The sequence below is a fragment of the Capricornis sumatraensis genome, chromosome 8 (genome assembly GCF_032405125.1).
Source record: "Capricornis sumatraensis isolate serow.1 chromosome 8, serow.2, whole genome shotgun sequence".
In the NCBI taxonomy this organism is placed as follows: domain Eukaryota; kingdom Metazoa; phylum Chordata; class Mammalia; order Artiodactyla; family Bovidae; genus Capricornis; species Capricornis sumatraensis.
The window spans coordinates 4989810-5009480 of NC_091076.1; the positions used below are offsets into that span (position 1 = coordinate 4989810).

At 58.0% G+C, this 19671-nt stretch overlaps 1 protein-coding gene across 1 annotated transcript; it reads right to left on the bottom strand.

Annotated features, from left to right (window-relative positions):
- Window positions 1-1991: 1991 nt before the first annotated feature.
- Window positions 1992-7207, bottom strand: GAL (galanin and GMAP prepropeptide). Its single transcript, XM_068979046.1, has 5 exons — window positions 7127-7207; window positions 6248-6302; window positions 3449-3535; window positions 3086-3163; window positions 1992-2062 (listed from the first exon to the last, which is right to left on the bottom strand). The coding sequence occupies exons 1-5, from the start codon at window positions 7205-7207 to the stop codon at window positions 1992-1994; spliced, it is 372 nt and encodes a 123-aa protein (XP_068835147.1).
- Window positions 7208-19671: the final 12464 nt, after the last annotated feature.

Sequence of the window (19671 nt, forward strand, 5' to 3'; positions counted from 1 at the left end):
GTCCATCACTTGTGACCAGCAGATGGCACCAGGCCGCCCCCCCGCCCCCCGCCCCCCGCCTCTCGCTGCCACCATCTCTCCCACTCCATTTACACCAGGTGGGCAGAGGGGGTGAGATTGCAGAGCTCGGCCTGGAGCCCACACGGCTGCGCCCGCACCGAGGCCCCTGAGATGCTCTCCTGCCCGTCAGGTGCGATGCTGGAAGCCAGGGCCTGGCCCCGGCTCACCCCTGTTTCTCCGGCAAGGGTGGTTTCCTGAGGGATTTCAGCGTGGTGAGGAGAGACAGCCGCAAACAGAACTCTGACAGGCTGGGACGGCGCCACACTCGCTGGGCCTGCACACAGCCCTGCTCGGGGAGAATGAACAGGAAGGTGTCCTGGAGAAGGCCACCACCGAGCGGGACCGTGTGGGATGTGTAGGAGTTTACCAGGCACTGGTAGGGAGGTGTGCAGAGGTTTCAAGTGAGAGAGACTGGGCCAGGGGCTGCAGTTGGCAGGATCTGGGGCTCAGGGCACAGGGAGGCTAGCAGAGCAGCCTGGGTGGCGCCCGGTGTGGATGGAAGGGGCCAAGGCCAGAGGCAGGGCAGGCAGACTGCAGGCGGGTGTGGGGGGAGCGTGAATGAGGTATGTGCGGCCCCCGCCAGCTGCTGCTGCCGGGCGCTTGTGGGGAGTTCAGGCTCTGCGCACCTGGTCCTCCTGAGCACTCTGGGCAGGGGTCTGGCCCCCAAGCTCTGACAGGGCTTCTGGGGGTGCTGGGGCCCCCGCGAGCCTGGGGGAATTAGAGCAGCTCAGAAGAGGAGCCTGAGGACGGTGAGGGCAGGAGGTGAAGGACGGCCTGGCGCCTGTGGGACCTGCGGGCGGTGCGCCTGCACCCTGAGCTGGGATGGCCCACGCGGGCGTGTGCGTGGCAAGTGCCAGGCCGAGTGGCTGGGGGCAGGAGGGAGAGGCCCTGTGAGTCGCAAGGGAGAGGAGGCCGGGCTGGGCTAGGCCTCGGAGAACTAAGCCGTGTCTACTTCTTCCTGGGAGCGGGCAGTCAGTGCCACACTTGGCCTCGTGCTGCAGTCACCTGGGGAGCATGGGAACACGGTGGGCACCCTGACTGGCTCAGGGGTCTGCGGGCCACCTGGGCCCCCAGGGCCGAGAGGCACTGCTGGGGCGGAGATGGCGGGAAGACCGCCCCGCTGCCTCAGGCCGCTCGGGCTCCTGAGGACGACTGTCTGGCTTCGCGGCGTCACCTGTTTCCTTCTTGGGTCTTCGGTAGGGGGACCAAGACTTCTACCCTCAGTCCCCACGTGCTGTCCTTAACTCAGCATCAGCCTAGCACACCTCCTGATCCAAAGAAAGGCTGCCATGCTTCGGACGGTGGCCTCCTGACCCACCGCGTGACTCGCGCTGCCCTGTCGGTCCCCACCTCGCGCGGCCCGGCACTGCCGCCCCTCGCCACCCTGCACCCCCCGACCCTCACGCCCGCCTCCACGCCACTCCTCCCCCTCAGGCTCGGGGCTGCTGTGGCCGTTCCCATCTCCCCATATCAGCCGCAGGAGGGCAGGGTTCTGTTTGTGGTTTTGTCTGTCTCAGAAACAAACTTGCCTTCATAATTATCTTTGACTCAGCTTCATGTTAAGACAACTTTGTTCCCTAAACATGAGTGACAACAGAAGGTGTCTCAGAGATACTCTAGATGGTGGAATTTGAGGGTAAAGGTTTTATCTAACACCCGTGATTATAAACAAGCATCATCCTTTAAAAACACATTGGTGGCACTGGTGACAAGCCAGACACCTGGAAGGAAATGATAATCACAAGCCATTGCTGTTTGTTTTTTTTTTTTTTTTAATTTTGCCACTCAAACTTATGACCAAAGGGAAAGAACCTGAAATGGCAAGGACACAGCATCAGGGCAGCGAGGATGGGGCGGTTGCCATGTGACGGGCACCCTCGTGGGGCACGACTGCGTGTGACACGGGGAGCCCGGTGCGTGCGGGAGCCCGCTCAGGACCGCTCGGCGTCTCCTGCGGACTCTGCTGTGGGGAGACCGGGCAGGTGCTCCAGGACCCCAGCGTCTGCAAGGGGAAGGGCCACACTCAGATCCCCCCGCATCAAGCCCGGCATCAGGCACGCGCCACAGTTAACCCCCACACTGGGCATGCATTTAGGTAATAAAAATCAGTGTCCCCTAAGGAAAGAAGTTCCATGTGGCAACATTCCAAACAGAGCAAATAAACCCGTAAGGGTCCGTCTGCCCTTGCTGGGAGAGTCACCAGTTTTCTCCACAGAGGTCTCCCCAGAGGCTCCACTGGGCTCTTGGTTCTGAGGTCTCCCAGTCCTCCCACAGTCCCGCTGCCCGTGGATGGTTCTGAGGGAAAGCTGCAAGCTCGAATCGCCCCCCAAAACTCCTCCCCCGCTAAGCCCCCCTAAAAGCAGTGGAGCCTGAGAGCAAGTGGATCAAGACAGAACCCAGAAACCATCCTCACTCTTCCAACTAGACAAAACAGGGACAACCCTGGTGCCACCCTTGGAGGTCCCGGTGGTGACCTCTCAGAGCCCCTTCCACAGGGCGGGTTTGATTGGATTAAGGCCAGACTGTCACTTGGAGCCCTGCTATGTCCCCAGGCCACCTCCCCCGGTGGTGACCTCTCAGGGCCCCTTCCACAGGGAGGGTTTGATTAAGGCCAGACGGTCACTGGGGCAAGAGCGGCAGTCACAAGCACAGAAATGCTGAGGTCGGATGGGCCATGGGGAGGCCCCCTCGTCTGCAGTGTCCATGGAAGAGCCTAGATCCCAGGCCACAGAGCTATGGAGGTCAAACGCAGCCTGCCCCCCAGGAGACTGCCCACGGTGAAAATGCAACCAGGACCCTGGGCCCCAGGTGGTCTGCGGAGAGCCTGGCTGTGTGTAGTGACTGCGGCCCCACGTCCAGGAGTCTGGGTCCACAGCGCAAATGAACCAAGCCCCGGCCTCGTCACTGCTCCCACCAGCGTGACTAGGTGTGAGGTGGACCCGGCTCCTCCCCAGGAGAAGTCCATGGAATCTTTTCTCCACAGGCTTCCAAGAAGTGGGGTTTCCCCTTGGGGTACTTCACGTACCTTTGAGATGCAGGAAAGTCAGAAACTCTATTATCGTGCGCACGACGTTGTTATCCGCCAGCGGTCTGTCAAAGCTTCCTAGAAACCAGAGGGGGCAGGGTTGACAACCGGGGTGCCCGTCCTAGACCTGGGCACCTGGGGCCACCACCAGGACGCCCCTCCCTCCCTCCCAGAGCCCGTTTCAGCTCAGGGCAGGCCCTGAGACCCCGTGGCCACCCCAGGATCTTACTCTCAGGTTTGGGGCGCCTCGTTCTGGCAGCTGACAGATCTTGTGGGGCCCAGCTCAGGCTCGGTTGTGGATCGGGCGGGCAGGAGACCAATACCCCCACGGCCCTGCATGCCCTGGGATTAAAGTCCCCTCACCTGGCCGGGCTTCGTCTTCAGGCTCGAGTTCCCGCTTGCCGGCAAGGCCATGCTTGTCGTGAAATGACCTGTGGTTGTCGACGGCATCTGTCGGCAAACCAGGGAGGAAAGCACCTGAGTGTGGTTGCCGTGACAGGACACGCGGCTGCTTACTGCCGACACGCAACACAACCACAGTGTACAAACCAAGCACTGGTGGAAGAGGGAGGGCCACTCTCCGCGGAACCAGAGGAGAGAGCCAGAGCCAGGGAGCTGCTCCCATCCAGGGGCTGGGGCCTGCAGAGCCGGAGGGGAGCCGCTGGTCCAGACGGGGCCAGCATGCGCCTAGTGGAGGGCACTGGCTCCAGGCCTGGTCAGCGCGGGTGTGCCAACGGCGCCCCAGGGGGGCTGGTGTTTGAACTGGGTGCCTCCCAGGCAGAGGACAGGGCCTGGGGTCCTATGTCCCTGAAAACAGGGGCAGGCGGAGCCACAGGATTTGCCCTTCTGATGAAAGCAGATTTTCTCTCTCTAAGACCACTGCCTGCTGTGAGGGAGATGGTCTGGAGCCAGGGAGAGAGAGACAGGGTCAGAGAGGAGGAGGAGGAGGAGGAGGGGGCGAGAAGGAAGGAGGGAGGTGGAGTGCGTGCATGTGTGTGTGTACACGTGAGTGCGTATGTGTGTGCATGTGTCTACACGTGTGTGTGTGCACATGCATGCATGTTGGCTGGAGTGAAAAGCAGGAATTGAGGTTGTAAGCAGAGAGATCCCCTAAGAAAGTACTGGACGGAGTTCCCCGGTAGACTTTGAGGTTTCACTGCTGAAAGCCCGGGTTCAATCCCTGGTCGGGGAACTCAGATCTCATAAACTGCAAAGTGTGGCCAAAAAGAAAAAGTAAAATAAAAAGAACTGGAAAGAAAGAATGCAAACTCTGCGCCAAGCAGCCTGCAGTGAAGGGAAGGGCCTGACCTGGGGCCCTTCGGGGTAAAGGAGACCTGGGACACGGTTTCTGGCTGCCGGGCCTGATGCACCAGGTCGCCTCCAAGCCTGGGCAAGCGCAAACTAATGCATCTTCCCCCGGAGTCCTTGGCCTGCAGTGTGGAGGGACGACAAGCCCCCGGCGGTTCAGGAGGCCACTGGGTGCCTCCAGGCTCAGACCGGCCTCGGCAGCAAGCACATTCTCGTGCTGATGACAGAAGCCGGGAGCACGGCGCGAAGTCGTAAGGGATTCTGACAAAGAGCTGGTCTAGATGGACAGCTTCTGCTGATCCAACTTGATGGTGAAAAACAGCTTGTTTTCTGACACAGGACTTTTTGGCTGCGCTGCTCGGCTTGTGGGATGTTAGCTCCTCAGCCAGGGACCAAACCCCGGGAACCGACAGTGAAGGCATGGAGTCCTAAGCACCGGACAACCCAGGGAGTCCCAGATGCCCTTGATAAACACATTTTCAACACGGGCTCCTCCTTTCTATGGGGCCAGAAGCACTGGAGATGAGGTGCTCTCTTGGGAGGAAGGGACTCCGGGCTGCAGAGGGCTCAGGAAAACTCGTGAGTCGGTGTCCGGCAGGCAAGGCCACTCCACCCACAGTGCCCAGACCCCTGAGGACTGGCTGCTGCTTTTGTTCTGAGACCAGAGATGCCCAGGGGACCCTGCCTGTGGCCCGCCTTGTTTTCATTTCTGTCTCTGCGTTTCTCAAAGCCCGGCTCTCAGGGACCCTGTAGATCAGAGAAACCACCATGTGAAGTGGAAGAAGAGTCTGTACTTAAACTTGGGGGTTAAAAACTAAAAGCAGCTTCCCAGGATCGTTTAAATGGGGATGGCTCTTCCCAGTGACTCTGGAGGGATTGGGACAAGAGCTATTTGCTGTTCGCCTCCTTTCCTGTGGGAAAACAAGAAATAAACAGAGGAGGAGTTTCTTCAAGGCTGATGGCTGTCCCCAGTGAAACCATGCCTGCAAGTTTGAAAGTAGGGGCAGGGTGAGATGGGAAGTGAAAGGTCTTCCCTCACCCCTCCTTGAGGTCAAAACCTGAAGGGGTCACTGCGGACAGAGGACGTGCAGGAAGCAGAGTGGGGGTGGGCGGCATGCAGCCTGGGGTCCACAGAGTCCCCTTTAGCGCCTGGAGGCGAGCCACTTCCCACCTCTGCCGCTTCCTGCGCCCATGGAGGAATTCCATGGCATTGAGCCGGTCACTGAGCCCCGAGGTCCGTGTGCTTGCCCGTAAACGCAGCGGTCGAACTGGGACTCTCTGAAGGCCCCCACTAGTCTACACTCACTGGAGTTCTGCATCCTGAACGGAATTAAATTACTCACACCAAGTGCAGACGATGTCACATCAAAGATAAGACCCCAGGGGTCAGTCACCCTGCATGACGGCTCCAGGAGCAGATTCGGAGCAGAAAGAGAACCATCGAGACTCAGTCTTGGCACGAGCATGTTTTGGCCTCTTCAGGTCAAGGAATGGACGGGAGCATTCAGGGAGAGACAGAGGGACCCGAGACAGGGCCCCAAGGAGTGTCTGCCTTCCGAGACGCTCACCCAGGGAGGCCTGAACAGGGGCTGAGGCTGGGAATCCCAGAGGAAGGCGAGGCCTCGGAAGGGCCTGGGTCAGTCCCTTCAGTTAAACCTACAGAAAAACCCACCCTGCCTCGAAGTCTCAGGGAAAACTCCCCTGTGCCCCTTTATCTGACTTGCAGTGGAAAATCAAGGGCTCGGAGCAATGACCGGCGACCCCCACGTTTCAGGAAGAGCAGGGTCAGCACCAGCGCCGCAGCCAGCCCGACCAGAGCAGGTTTGCCCGAGATGCCGGCCCGGTTTCACTCACGTGGTCCGAGAAGGTAGCCGGCGCTGTTCAGGGTCCAGCCTCTCTTCTCCTTCACCTTAAACGGGAGGGCAGGGGTCAGAGGGCAAGCATCCTGCCTGGTACAGGCCACGATGGCTCAAAGAAGCCCCCAGCGGCAGCTTCTGCTCATATAACCCACCATGGCAGCCTGTGAAGTCAGCATCTACTTCAAATAGCCACACGGCTTCAATGACAAAGACTCGACTCTCACAGAATAAGCTGAGAGAGGTAAACTGTTAAAGCAAGAGCTTTAAATGAAATCAGAAAGACATTAAGTGAAATTCACCCAGACTTTCCAGGCAGGATACAGGAATCAGAATAATGCATGTACTTTGGGAAACTGCAAGACATTCCACACTTGCACCCCAGTAAGCTACCCTCGACAGGAGAACAGCAATGCCTGCCTTGTCCAAGAATCCCTTTAGAGTTGCAGACCACAGACTCAGAGTGCACCCACTGCCTTTAAATGATGCTGAAGACACGTGTCGCTAAAACCAGCTGGCAAACGGGGTAACTGACGCTCTACTGAACTTAACCAAATGGGGTTCACCCCTCACTGGCCTGAGGCGCTACCCGCCGGTTCGCAGGGTCCCCATTTAGTGGCCCTGGAGGATCCGAGCCCGCCACCCATCTGCTTTGAGGACTCGGGCCCCTCCCGGCGCCGCCCGCCCCCCGGCCCCACTCCCCAGTCTTCCGAAGCCCGCACACCCCCTCCCACCCCGAGGCAGAGTCGAGGGCTCTGTTCCTGGCACAAGGCACTCACCTCACCCCCACCCCCAGTCTGGTTCTGATGCGGTCCCCCCCCCCCTTTGTCGAGAAGGAGACTCGGCTCGGGGGCGTTTGCCCCCGCCCTGCGCTTACCGGTGACCCGAGGCCCAGGGTGGCTGAAAGGGCCGCAGCGAGGAGCAGGGAGGCGAGCAGGAGGACGGAGCCTCTGGGCATCTGCAAGGGAAGGGGCGGTGGGCGGCGGCGCGGGGAGACCGGCCTCCCTCCCCAGGGCGCACGTCGGCCTGGGGCTCCGGACCCCCACCCCCACCCCTGCGGGTGCGGGAAGAGCAGCCAGGAGCCAGGGGGCCTAGGAGAGAGCCCGGCCAGGGGCGGAGGCGCCGCGCCGGCCCCGGGGAGGGTCCACCGGCAGGCGGCACTCTGGAGGGGGGAACGAGGAGAAAAAGTGGGGTGAGCTCGGGGGCGCGGTACCTTGAGCGGGGCCCGGAGGGTCGGGGGATGTCTGCGGGTGCTGGGGTGTCTGCAGGTCCTGTGTCGGCGGGGCCGCGCGTCCGTCGAGTCGGGTGGGGCAGGGCCGGGACGCTCACCGCATGGCGCGGCCTCGGGACGCGGAGGCGGGAAGCGCAGGGCGGCCGGGCTCCCTCGACGTGTCCGCGCCGGGAGCCGCCGCCGCCGCTATTTATGCGGCGCATCCCGGAGCCGCTCGGCTGCGTCACGGGCTCCGCTCCCGCCTCCTGCGCCCTCGCCCGCCCGAGTGGGCGGGAGTGACCGGAACTCAGTCCCCGGGGGGCCTCGGAGCGCCCGCGGGGGCGGCGGGGCGCGCGGTGGTCCTGCCTTGCGAGTGGGGCTGGCCGGGATGGCGAGAAGCGCCCCCGCACCTGGCGGGAGAGCCCCCATCGCCGCGAATGGAGAGCCCCCAGCCCGCGGCGGAGACCCCACGCCTGTTAGCGCGACCCCCGAGCCAGGCACAGCGGCCCCTGCGCAGGGAGCTCCGCAGCCGAAAGCCCTCACTCTGAGCTGGGCGCGGTCGCGGGGTCCTGGGCACCGCCGACCAGGCACCCTGTTGTAGCGGCAGGATTATGGGTTCAGCCTCGAGAACCATCCACAGGGGAAGGACAGCAGCCTGAAGCCCGCCCAGCTTCCTCCTCCCATGCCCAGTGGCCCTCCCTACCCAGACCCCAGTCCCCTTTTACTGGGATGGGCTAAGTCGCTTCAGTCATGTCCGACTCTTTGCGACCCCATAGACTGTGGCCGCCAGGCTCCTCTGTCGGTGGGATTTCCCAAGTAAGAAGACTGGATAGGGTAGCCACCCTCTTCTCCAGGGGATCTTCCCGACCCAGGGATCGAACCTGCCTCTCGCATTGGCAAGTGGATTCTTTACCACTAGCCCCACCTGGAAGCCCCTCCTCTTTTTCTAAAAGGGGGCGGATCCGCAAGCGCACTTAGGCTGTGGGTCTGCGGGCTGGTCGGCTCTCGGCCTGAGGGCTGCGGGCGCGCCTCTCCATCCCCCTGCGCTGCTGGGCGGGAAGGGGTACCTGCAAGCCCGTCGGGACTAGGCAGCGCTCTTGGGAGCAGGGTCAGGTAGTGGTTGAGGCTTTGAGGGCCTGGAACCAGACCCGCCAAGGTTCCCAGAGGCGGCCAAGGGCTGGGTGGGTGGGCGGCGGACGGTAGGGTGTGGCTGTCCTGGACAGGCGGCCAGAGTCCCCTGGGAACAAGGCCGTCCCTGGCTCACTGCAGGGTGCGCCTTAGCTTGGGCCAGGCCTTGCTTGCCAAGACAGCTGGGGACACACAGGCCGGGCGCCTCCAGGCTTCTGAGGAGGGAGGAAGCCATCAGGAGAAAATCTGCTCGAGCTCCTCTCCCACCTGGCTGGGGACTACTCGCCTCTGAAGTCCTCAGTGGCAGCAGGCAGAGGCAGACAGAGGGGCCCCTGCTGGAAGGTGCCAGCCGGTGGCCGAGCTGGTTGCCAGCCGGGTGCAGCCGTGTCCCCACCTGCCCAGCTGAATGTTAGGTTGATTGACTTAATTGAGCACTCTGGAGTGAACAGGATTCAGGAGAGAATCATGACGATGATACCCTATGTGTCACCTACATTTAGTCCCATGAACCTTATTACTGAAAGCTCCGGCCATCTCTGGGGGAGCCATTTGCTTCTGCAGGGATGGTAAAGGACGCAGGGCACCTGAGGCCCCCAGGCCAGGCCAGCTAGCTGGTCGGGAAGGAGCAAAGCCCTAACCTGGGGTGCTGCCCTGGCTTACTGGACGGTGGGGGTGATGCAGGGGGCACCTGGCTTGGTAAGTGGTCTCAGGGACACTCCTGGCTGAGATGAGGGCAATAGGGAAAGATGGGGTGTGTTCTCCAGGGCACAGCTGACTTCCAGTCGCTCCTATTTGGCAGCCTGCGGGGGAGGGGACTAAGGGGCAGGGGCCTAAGTAGGAATCACAGACTGATGTCAGAAGCCCCTGGCCAACCTAGTGTGTGCCTTTGAGGGAAGGAAGGGGGAATGGGGACTGCTGCTCTGGCAGGCTATCAGAGGTGGGCAGACAGAGGGCTGAGATGCAGAAGAGCCGAGGGCAGCTTTCTGCAACTCGCCGGAAAAGAATGGGGATGCCCTCTCATCAGACAGGTTGGGGAGTAGGCAGGGGCTCAGCCAGGGGTGCCCCCGGCTACCTGAAAAATGCCACCACTTCTCCACAATGACTGCTTTAGCAGGAGAGTCACGTGCCACTCGTAACGCGGGCTTTTCTTCTGAGAACGAATGCATCCTGGCGCACCAGACAAGTGGTAAATGTCAGCCTTCTCCTGTCTTCCATGTTCAGCGAATCTTACCATCGACAAGAGCTTGAGGACACTTCTGCTCTCAATTTACTTTGTCAAGGAACCTCTTCGTCTGTCTGAAGAAGCAGAAGTTCTAAACAGAAATCCTGGGTTCCAGAATGCTCTGGCCACGGAGCCAGCATTCAGGTCCCTAAGTGGGAGAAGGTGGCCCCGCAGATAAGCGAGACACAAGTGAGCCTCTGTTGGTGATGCACTTCAGGGGGGCTGTCAGATTTTTATTCTGCCAGCAGCCCCCAGATCTTCCAAACCCTGATGCATGCTTGGGCCCTGGCCCTGGAGGAGGGCATGGCAACCCACTCCAGTGTTCTTCCCTAGAGAATCCCATGGACAGAGGAGCCTGGCGGACTACAACTCTATAGAGTCGCAAAGAATCAGACACAACTGAAGCACTTAGCACGCACGTGGCCAGGGCAAACAGCAGGGGCACTGGTAGACAGAGCGAGAACGTTTCAAAAACAGAAAAGACCTGTCCTCCGGTCACTTTTTCCCACGTGTCTCAGGGAATATCATAAGCAGTCTTTACATGTGTTATGAATCCACTCAGCAAGGCTAGGTGTATGCGTGGTCACTTCAGTCGTGTCCAGCTCTGCAACCCTATGGACTGTAGTCCGCCAGGCTCCTCTGGGCATGAGATTGTCCAGGCAAGAACACTGGAGTGGGTTGTCATGCCCTCCTCCAGCGTATCTTCCCGACCCAGAATCGAACCTGCAACTCTTGTGTCGCCTACTTTGCAGGTGGATTCTGAGCCACCTGGAAGCTCTTAGCAAGTCTACATTAAATAATTAGACACATGCCGTATACAAATACGGGTCCTGTCAGGTGGCGTGCTCTGCCACCATGATGCCAGCCAGGGGGACACCCACTGTCACTGCGTCTCCCTGTCTGGTGAGGGGACTGTACAAACCTGGGTGTGCCTGGTGACCCCGGCCAGGAAGGGTCGGGTGGGCACCGGAAGCAGGCAGACACAGCGAGGCAGAAGTGAGGAGGGGTGCTCTGACTTCCCAGGACCAGCAGATGCCTACAGACAGAGGAGGACCGCACCCCCGATGGCAGGCACTGGCTTCCTGGCACAGGCTGTGCCGGGACCCACAGCCAGCACTGTAATGGGCTCTGTGTACTCAGCAGTGACCCAGTGGGACACTGTCAACTTGTCATCTTGAAGACAGCCTGGTGTGAGGCAGACAAAATGGGTCACCATTAGAGTAATGGAAATCAAGCAGAAAGCATAATTTTACCCCTGCTTTGTGAGCTGGCCCATCTTCCCTTAGAAGCCCTGTTCACCACCAATACCAGCCCAGGTCTGATGAGCAAGAAGAGGAAGGAGAATCCAGAGAAAACCCAGGCTGCGGTCCAGCACTGGGTCTCATCTCTCCCTCCTCCAGCCCGGGAGAGATGCCGCTTCCCCCAGCAGCACACTGGGACTGCAGCAGGTGTCCCAGCCCTCGTGGAGATTACAATCTAGTGGGGACCCGATGCCCAGAAACAGTTATACAAATAACGGCTTCATTGTCATGAGAAGGCTATTCGGAGGGCCTCACCTGACAGGTGAGGGGAGTTGGCCAGGTGGGGCCCAGCACAGTCCAGGTGAACAGAATCCCATGGGTAGCCCTTTTCTGGTCCTTTTCCTTTCCTCCTTCCTGCTGCCTGGAATGTGAATGTGAGGGTTGGAACTGAGCAGCCATTTTGGACTAGAAGGTAATGACTTTGGGTGAACTAGGACTGAAGCAGCCTGGGCTGCTGACCTCCAGGCTTGTTTTACTACAGAGAGAAACAAACTTCTTTTACTTAAGCTAAATGTTGTTTGGAGGATTTCTGTTAATGTTATATGTAGTTGGAATGACTTTACTAACATGGAGTTTCACACAAAATAGCAAATGTTTAATGAATGAATTAATGGATACGAGTGAATGAAGGGATGCACAACTTCAGTGATGGTGAGGAGCTAATGCTGGCAAGAGGGGCACACAGAGGAGGCTTACAAGAGAAGATACTTTAGCCAGCTGGTGCGAAGAGCCGACTCACTGGGAAAGACCCTGATGCTGGGAAAGACTGAAGGCAGGAGGAAAAGGGGACAGAGGGTGAGATGGTTGGATGGCGTCACCGACTCAATGGACATGAGTTTGAGAAAACTCTGGGAGATGGTGAAGGACAGGGGAGCCTGGTGCGCTGCAGGCCATAGGGTCGCAAGGAGTCAGACACAACTGAGCGACTGAAGGACAACAAGAGATGACAGAGGCTCCGCCTCCTGGTCCTGTGATGGTCTCTGTGTGTGTGTCTGTGTGTCTGTGTGTCTGTGTGTGTGTGTGTGTTAGTCGCTCACTCACGTCCGGTTCTTTGCAACCCCCTGGACTGTAGCTCACCAGGCTCGTCTGTCCATGGAATTCTCCAGGCAAGAACAGTGAAGTGGACAGTCATTCCCTTCTCAAGGGGACCTTCCCACCCCAGGGACTGAACCCGGGTCTCTTACATTGTAGGCAGATTCTTTACATCGGAGCCACCAGGTAAACCCTCAATGGCCTCATTACTATTAAAGCAACGAGGAAACGGCTTGACCGTCTAACCTCGGCTTTCATTTGCCCTTGAGCCTGTCCCTCTGTGGATCCCAGTCCTACTCAACCTCCCGTAGTGGCACAGACATCATGAAAACAAACAAACAAACAAACAAAAAACGGTTGCTCCCTAAAGATAACAGCTTGCTAAGGATCTGGCTGAAGTGAAGGTTATTACAACTCTTCGAATGGCCTTTCGAGTGTACGTATTCAGCTCATCATACGTCTCCATTAAAGGACTCATGATATGTGTGACGGTTTGTTTACTTTGTCCACGGGAACAATCAGTGGTTTTAGTAGGGTGCTGGCTGCGAAGAAGGGAGAGACAGTGGAGAAGAGGGATGAGAGGTCTGGGAACTTTGGGTGAAAGGATCCCCTCCTCCCTTTACCAATTCCTGGGGGACCTCTCCTCCCAGAGTCACGTCAGCCACAGTGGAGGCTGCAGAATGGGGTCTGTAATTATATGCAGTGCTGGTGGCCCACTGAAACTGGGGTTCTGAACCAGAGGAAGGAATATTGGACCTAGTGATCAGCAGGCTCAGCCTCAGGCAGGGCCCCAAGACAACTGTTCTCAAGGTTGCACATTTTTGTAAGATTGAAATAAGCTATAAGCACAGCTTTCCTGGTGGCTCAGATAGTAAAGAACCTGCCTGCAATGCAGGAGACCTGGGTTCGATCCCTGGGTCGGGAAGATCCCCTGGAGGAGAGCATGGCAACCCACTCCAGTCTTCTTACTTGGAGAATTCCATGGACAGAGGAGCCTGGGGGGCTACAGTCCATGGGGTGCAAAGAGTGGGGCAAGACAGTGCGACTAACACACACATAAGCACAGTCAGCCCAGACCCCCACCTTCCACATCTCTCCCTGCACCGCGATGGCCCCGTGGAAAGTGGTGCCAGGGAAGCCGAGGGCATTTCTGGGCTCTCGGGGGAGGTTGGACTGGGGGTTGCATTTAGTTGGGGGTCAGGTGGGAGGGAAGATTTTTCTGGCTCGTGGTGGGTATACTTACAGTGGGGTGGATCTATCTCAAGTACATTTACCACTGAGTGTGGCCGGCCCTCCCAGTGTGGAATAGGCCACAGTGTCCACACCCAGGTCTCAGATCCGCCCTACAGAGTTGCTGGTACATCTCCAAAAGCTGGGAGCTGGGGGTGGTACAAACCCGGGGTCACCAGGGGAAGAGACAGGGGCGTTTCAAGGCGCCATCAGCTCTTGATCAGCCACCACCCTCGGCCAGCGTCTCAGGGGGCATCAGGACCTCTCATGAGGCCCACAACCCCACCAGCAGCACCTCCGACTCCATCACCCCCAGGGCTCAATGCTCCTGGGCAGGCTCAGCTCCGGGTGAGTGGGGAGGGGCCTGATGTTTCCGGGGTGGTCCAGCTTGGGTCATGGGACAAGTCCTGGGCTCCGCGGTCCGAGCCATCCTTGCCTGCCACCTGCCCTTCCTTCCGGTGTGCAGGATTCCTCTTCCTTAAGCCCGCCCTCAGCGTCTTCTCTCCCATAGCAACGCCCCACCCGCGGCCCGCTCCCCACTGCCCTGGGGCTCTGTGCCAGGAAGTCTCCTCTGCCCATTCCAGCCCCGCCCCTGCCCACTCCCCCCTGCCCCCTCCCCTCCCACTCGCGCCCCTCTCACCCCCCTGCCCCCTCCCACCGCCCCTGCCCCCTCCCACCTCCAGCCCCGGCCCCTCCCACTCCTTTCTGTTCCCGCCCCCTTCCTGCCCCTCCCTCCCCTCCCTCCCCTCCCCCCACCCCTCCCTCCTTTCCTCCCTCCTCCCTCCCCCCAGGAGCTTCCCCAGGGAGTGGTGCTGCCAGTCCGAGGGCCAGCTCCCCTGGGTGTCGGGAATGCTCTTGCGCCCGGCCTGGAGTGACTCACCCGGGTGGTGTTTTCCGGGTGGCTCAGCCTGGAGGTGGGCTGGTGACTCAGCCGCAGGCCTGGGCAGCAGCACCCGTTTCCTGGCCCTGAGTCGGACCCATGGCAGCACCGCCAGGGCCATGTGGGAGCCCGCCTGGCTAACGGGGTGGGGGGACCCAAAGGGAGGGGCTTTTCCATTCGGGGTGGGGCGGACTGTGGGGGCTGGGGAAGCAGCCACCCCGTGCCCCGCCCCCTTCTCAGGGACCCAGAACACTTCAGGGGAATGAAGCCATGAGCATTTAAAACCTTCAGTGGTTAAAAAAGAAATGAAAAAACCAAAACCTTTAATTGAAGAACAGTCCATAGACGAAAAGGTGCCCTGGTGTGGAGCTGGCTGAATGTGCCCACGGATGCACCGGCCCGGGGCCCCAGGCCCCCCTCCCCCATCCCACCGCCCCAACCCCCGCCAGGGTGGCCCCCGCAGGCTGCCAGCATCAGTGACTTCACCTGTTTTAAACTTTGTGGAGATGGAGCCGCCCAGCAGGGTCCCTCTCCCATTCTGCCCTGGCGCCCTCAGAGTTGCTTTGTGTCCTGCCAGAGGGCGACAGCATCCAGCCCATGGGCGGCTGGGAGCAGGGTCAGTCACTCAGGGGTACTGGCCACTGTGATCAGCTTCACCGGGACGCCCAGTCCTCGGCAGCTTCATCCTCTCATCGGTATTGATGGGCAGTCCCTGCGGAAGGACCCCTGGCCCTGGTGGTCTGGCGGGGGTGCTAGAGACATAGCCCACCCCCCAGCATCCCAGAGCCCAGCTGGGTCAGAGCTGGACCGTGGCCCCACCTTCGCTCCAAGTTCAGAGCCAACTAAGTAAACACACACAGAGGCCAGGACAAGAGCTGAACACCAGGTTCAAATCTCACCTCGGCTGGGACGCTGATCAGCCAGCTGGAACACCGAATGGTGCTGCCCAGTTACCGAGAATGGTCTGGAGTCAAGGCAGGCGGGCCTTAGCTCCCTGGGGGGCACACAATCAAAAATCACCCACAATCGTATCACTTTTTAAAGTCTGAACAATAAGAAACACAAGTTCTGCCACCCACGCCTCCAGAAGAAACCTCTGCAGACGGGCGTGTGTTCTTCCAGGCGCGTCTGTGTTTTCGCTGCAGTGATCTGTGCACTTTAAAAAAGAAAGGAAAAGATGGACCTAGAGATGGTCCGACTGGTGAAGTGGGTCCAACAGAGAAAGAGAAATAGTCTATGATGTCACTTACACGCAGAATCTAAAAGGAAAGGCTACAGATGATATTATTTCCAAAACAGAAACAGGATTCACAGACTTAGAGAAGGAACTTATGCTTACCAGTGCAGGGAAGGACGGGGGAAAGGATAGCTAGGCAGTTTGGGATCGACATGTACACACCGTTCTGTTTAAAATAGATAACCAAAAATGAAGTGGCTTACCAACAAGGACCTACGGTTTAGCACAGGAAACTGCTCAAAAATATGTTGGTGCTACTGTTGCTCCATATTATGTAGCAACCTAAAGAGGGAAGGAATTCAAAGAATAGTTGCATGCATCTGTGTGCCTGAACCACTCTGAGGTCCACTCGAAACTATCCCAGCATTGTTAACCATGGGCTCCAATATAAAATAAAACATTGAAAAAATGAAAGAAAGCGAAGTGGACTTTTACTCTGCTTGTTCTTCCGTTTTGCATCTGGGATGGCTTTCCAGTCGAGGACCACCGCGTTCCTTCCAGTGTGCGTCGCCCAGCTCCCCTTCCCAGGCCACGGCATCCTGGGGTCCTTGTGCAGAGTCCTCCAGGATCAGGGGATAGAGTCTTAGCCCTGGGGACAGGGGCACCGAATGTGGGCATCTCAACTTCCGTTAGACGCGACCAGTGACCTTCTGGAAAGGCTGTGCCCATTCACAGTCCCCTGACACCCTCTGCCCTCTGCTCCAACCCTTGACTGGTCCTACCACACGGTCAGATTTTGCCAGTCTGACAAAGGGACCTGCAGGAGTCTGCTGGGGCTGCGGAAACCACCACCAAGGCAGCTCAAACGACAGCAATGTAGCATCTTCCCAGGTGGCGCTAGTGGTAAAGAACCCACTTGCCAAGGCAAGACACGTAAGAGATGCAGGTTCTGCGCTGGGTCGGGAGGATTCCCCTGGAGATGGAGCGGCAGTCCACTCCAGGACTCTTGCCTGGAGAATCCCACTGACAGAGGGGTCCCATGGACTATAGGAGAGGGCTACAGTCCACACGATCGCCAAGAGTTGGACGCGACTGACGTGACTTAGCACAAACACACAGATGTGACATCTGAGGGTTCTGGAGCACACTCGTGAGGATGGACCACATTTTCACCGAGTCATCAGCTGAAGGGCACTTGAGCTGTTTCTACCTCCTGACTACTGTGAATAATACTGCCAGGAACATTCGTGGATAGGCTTTCATTCAAATGCGTGCATGCCAAGTTGCTTCTGTTGTGTCCGACTCTTTGCGACCCCATGGACTGTAGCCCGCCAGGCTCCTCTGTCCATGGGACTCTCCAGGCAAGAGTCCTGGAGTGAGTTGCCATGCCCTCCTCCGGGGATCTTCCCCACCCAGGGATTGAACCCACATCTCTATGTCTCCTGCACTGGCAGCACCACCTGGGAAGCCCTTTCATTCAAATAACTATTTACAGTTCTTTTTGGTATATACCTCGGAGGTGACTTGCTGGGTCAGATAGGAATTCTTTTTTTTAAGTAGTTACTATTTTTAAAATATATACATATATGTGTGTTTACTTGGCTGCCTCGGGTCTTAATTTTGGCCCACAGGCTTAGCTGCTCCGAAGCACGTGGGGTCTTGATTTCCCGACCAGGGGTCAGACCCACATCCCTCGCATTGGAAGGTAGATTCTTAACCGCCGAACCACCAGGGAAGTCCCCAGATAGGAATTCTATACTGAATATTTTAAGGAATTTTATTTACATTTTTAATATTTTGCTCATCACGGATATGTTACATTTATCTGGATCTTTTAGAAAGATGTTTTGATATGGACCATTTTTAAAGCCTTTACTGAATTTGTTACAATATTGTTTCTGTTTTCTGTTTTATCCTTCTGACCCCCAAGGTATGTGGGATCTTGGCTCCCCCAACCAGGGGTCAAACCCTCCCCCCCGCACTGGAAGGTGAAGTCTTAACCTGGGAAGACGGCCAGGGAAGTTCCACATTCATTTTTATTTTTAAGTTAGCTGTTGCACTGAAGGCTTTATCTTGATCGTCGAGTTTGGGCCCCCCCTTACATTTTGCTCCTGGCCCTGTAGGGTGGCGGTGGGCAGTGCAGGGAGAATGGGTGGATTCACACGTTTCCGGGAGGCAAACTCGCCCCCATAATCTTGTACTTGCTTTCCTTGGTCTGTATCGTCCTTCCCCCTTGGGGTGACCAACCGCCTCATTTTCCTGGGACTGTGGGGTTTCCAGGAAGCCCTGGGCAAGCCAGGACTGATGGCCACCCAGGTCCCACCATTTCTTTGCCAGCTTCTTCCGCTCCCTCTTTCTTCCAATCAGGTGTAGCTGGCCAGGGCACTGTCCAAGTCCATGCTCCCTGGAGGGTCTTCCTTGCATTTCCCATCACCCCTCCCCTGGGTCGTTCCTTTCTCTGGGTCCCTCTTGCTTTGGCAGTCAGCTCCACTTCATCCCAAACGGCCCCCCAGTAAGTAAAAACACCGGAGGCACAGTTAAACTTGAATTTCAAATAAACAACAAACTTTGATTGCGAGAATGTCCGCAAAATATTTGGGATGTATTGTACTAAAAAGCTGGAGTTCCCAGGTGGCGCTTGTGGTAAACACCCCACCTGCCAATGCAGGAGACAGGAGAGACAGGGTTCCATCCCTGGGTCGGGAAGCTCCCCTGGAGAAGGGCTGGCAACCCCCTCCAGTCTTCTTGCCTGGAGAATCCCATGGACAGAGGAGCCTGGCGGGCTACAGTCTGTGGGGCTGCAAGAGTCGGACACCACTGAGCAACTAAGCCCAGGGGTCAGAGCAAGGCGGGGACTCGGGGACCCCGTCCTCCAGAACCTCAGCTGAGCAAGGATGACACTTTCCTCATTTCCACAGATAAGTATTTGGGGTCAAGCTCTGCTCGGAGGAAAAATGGGCTCCGTGTTTTGTTAAAAGAAGACAGGGATCTGGTAGGGACGTGGATGTGAGCGCCAGTTAGGAGGAAATCAGGTCAACGGATCCTCTGTGGTAAGAGCTTTCTTCCCCCCGTAATGCGTTGACAGCAGAATAAATCACGACCCTGGGGGAAAAAATTAAATTCTCAAACTCTGTTTATTATATTTCAAGAGTCAGGCTGACTTCCCAAAGGAAGGACATTGCCAATTACCATCACCAGGGCCTTCATTTTCCGGGGAGCACAGCTGTCCTGCAAGCTGTCCAGGCAGCAGCCCCTGGCCCAACAGCTGGTCCCCTAGCCCGGCCATGCACATCACTGGGGAGGCTGCAGGCTGCTTGCCGAGGGGGTGAGGTGGGGACGGGGCTGCTGTGACTTCGGCAGGAAGCGACACCTGGGAACAGTAGTCAGACCTGTCCAGGGCTTCTCGGGGTGGCCGCCGTGCTGGCCCCAGCTCCACCCATCAGGTGCTTATCCACAGAGTCCAGCCGAATCCTCCTTCCCAGAGTCTCCGTGTCCCAGGCTGCAGGTATTTATTGCCACGTAACAAATTACCCAGGGCTCCCTAGTGGCTCAGTGATAAAGAACTTGCCTGCCAAGGCACGACACATAGGTTCGATCCCTGGGTTGAGAAGCTCCCCGAAGGAGGAAATGGCAACCCACGCCAGCATTCTTGCCTGGAAAAATTCCATGGACCGAGGAAACTGTCCATGAGCTTCAGGACACGTAGCTGTCCAGGTAGCTACAGGTGAGCTGCAGTTCATGGAGGTGCAAAGAGTCGGACATGACTGAGTGACTGAGCATGCGTGCGCGCGACCAACTGCCCCCAAACCGAGATGTTCAAAACAGCAGTATTCCCTGCAGTTTTGCAGGACAGGCAGCACTCTGAGGCACGCAGCCTTCCCCAGGGTGGGCTGGCAGGCCACTGCTGGCTCGGAGCTCAGCTGGAGGGTGTGGCTGCTTGTATAGAGTATAGAGGCTGAGTTCCCAGAGGGAGGAGGCCTGGATCCAGCAGAGTGGCCCTTCTGCCATGTTCTACTCTTGGTCAGAGAGTCAGAGGTTCGGCCCAGACGCAAGGAGGTGGGGAAACAGCCCCCACATCTCTGTGGGCAAAGTGGGGGGAATCTGCGGCTGTTTCTAATGGCCCAGAGCCAGTTTCCCCTGCTTCTCCTGGTCCATGCAGCCGTGGGAACTTCCCCAAACACAGATGTGACTGTAACTCTGCTGCCAGGTAAACAGATTCAAACGTTTTATGTGGTGCTGACT

Bases quoted from the DNA above. Each gene is read 5' to 3' on its own strand.
- GAL (XM_068979046.1), bottom strand. From the start codon at position 7,207: ATGCCCAGAGGCTCCGTCCTCCTGCTCGCCTCCCTGCTCCTCGCTGCG. The intron at 3,536-6,247 runs GTGAGTGAAACC...GTTTGCCGACAG, and splicing joins CGGCTACCTTCTCGGACCAC to ATGCCGTCGACAACCACAGG. The intron at 2,063-3,085 runs GTACGTGAAGTA...TTCCCCTTGCAG, and splicing joins GACTTTCCTGCATCTCAAAG to ACGCTGGGGTCCTGGAGCAC.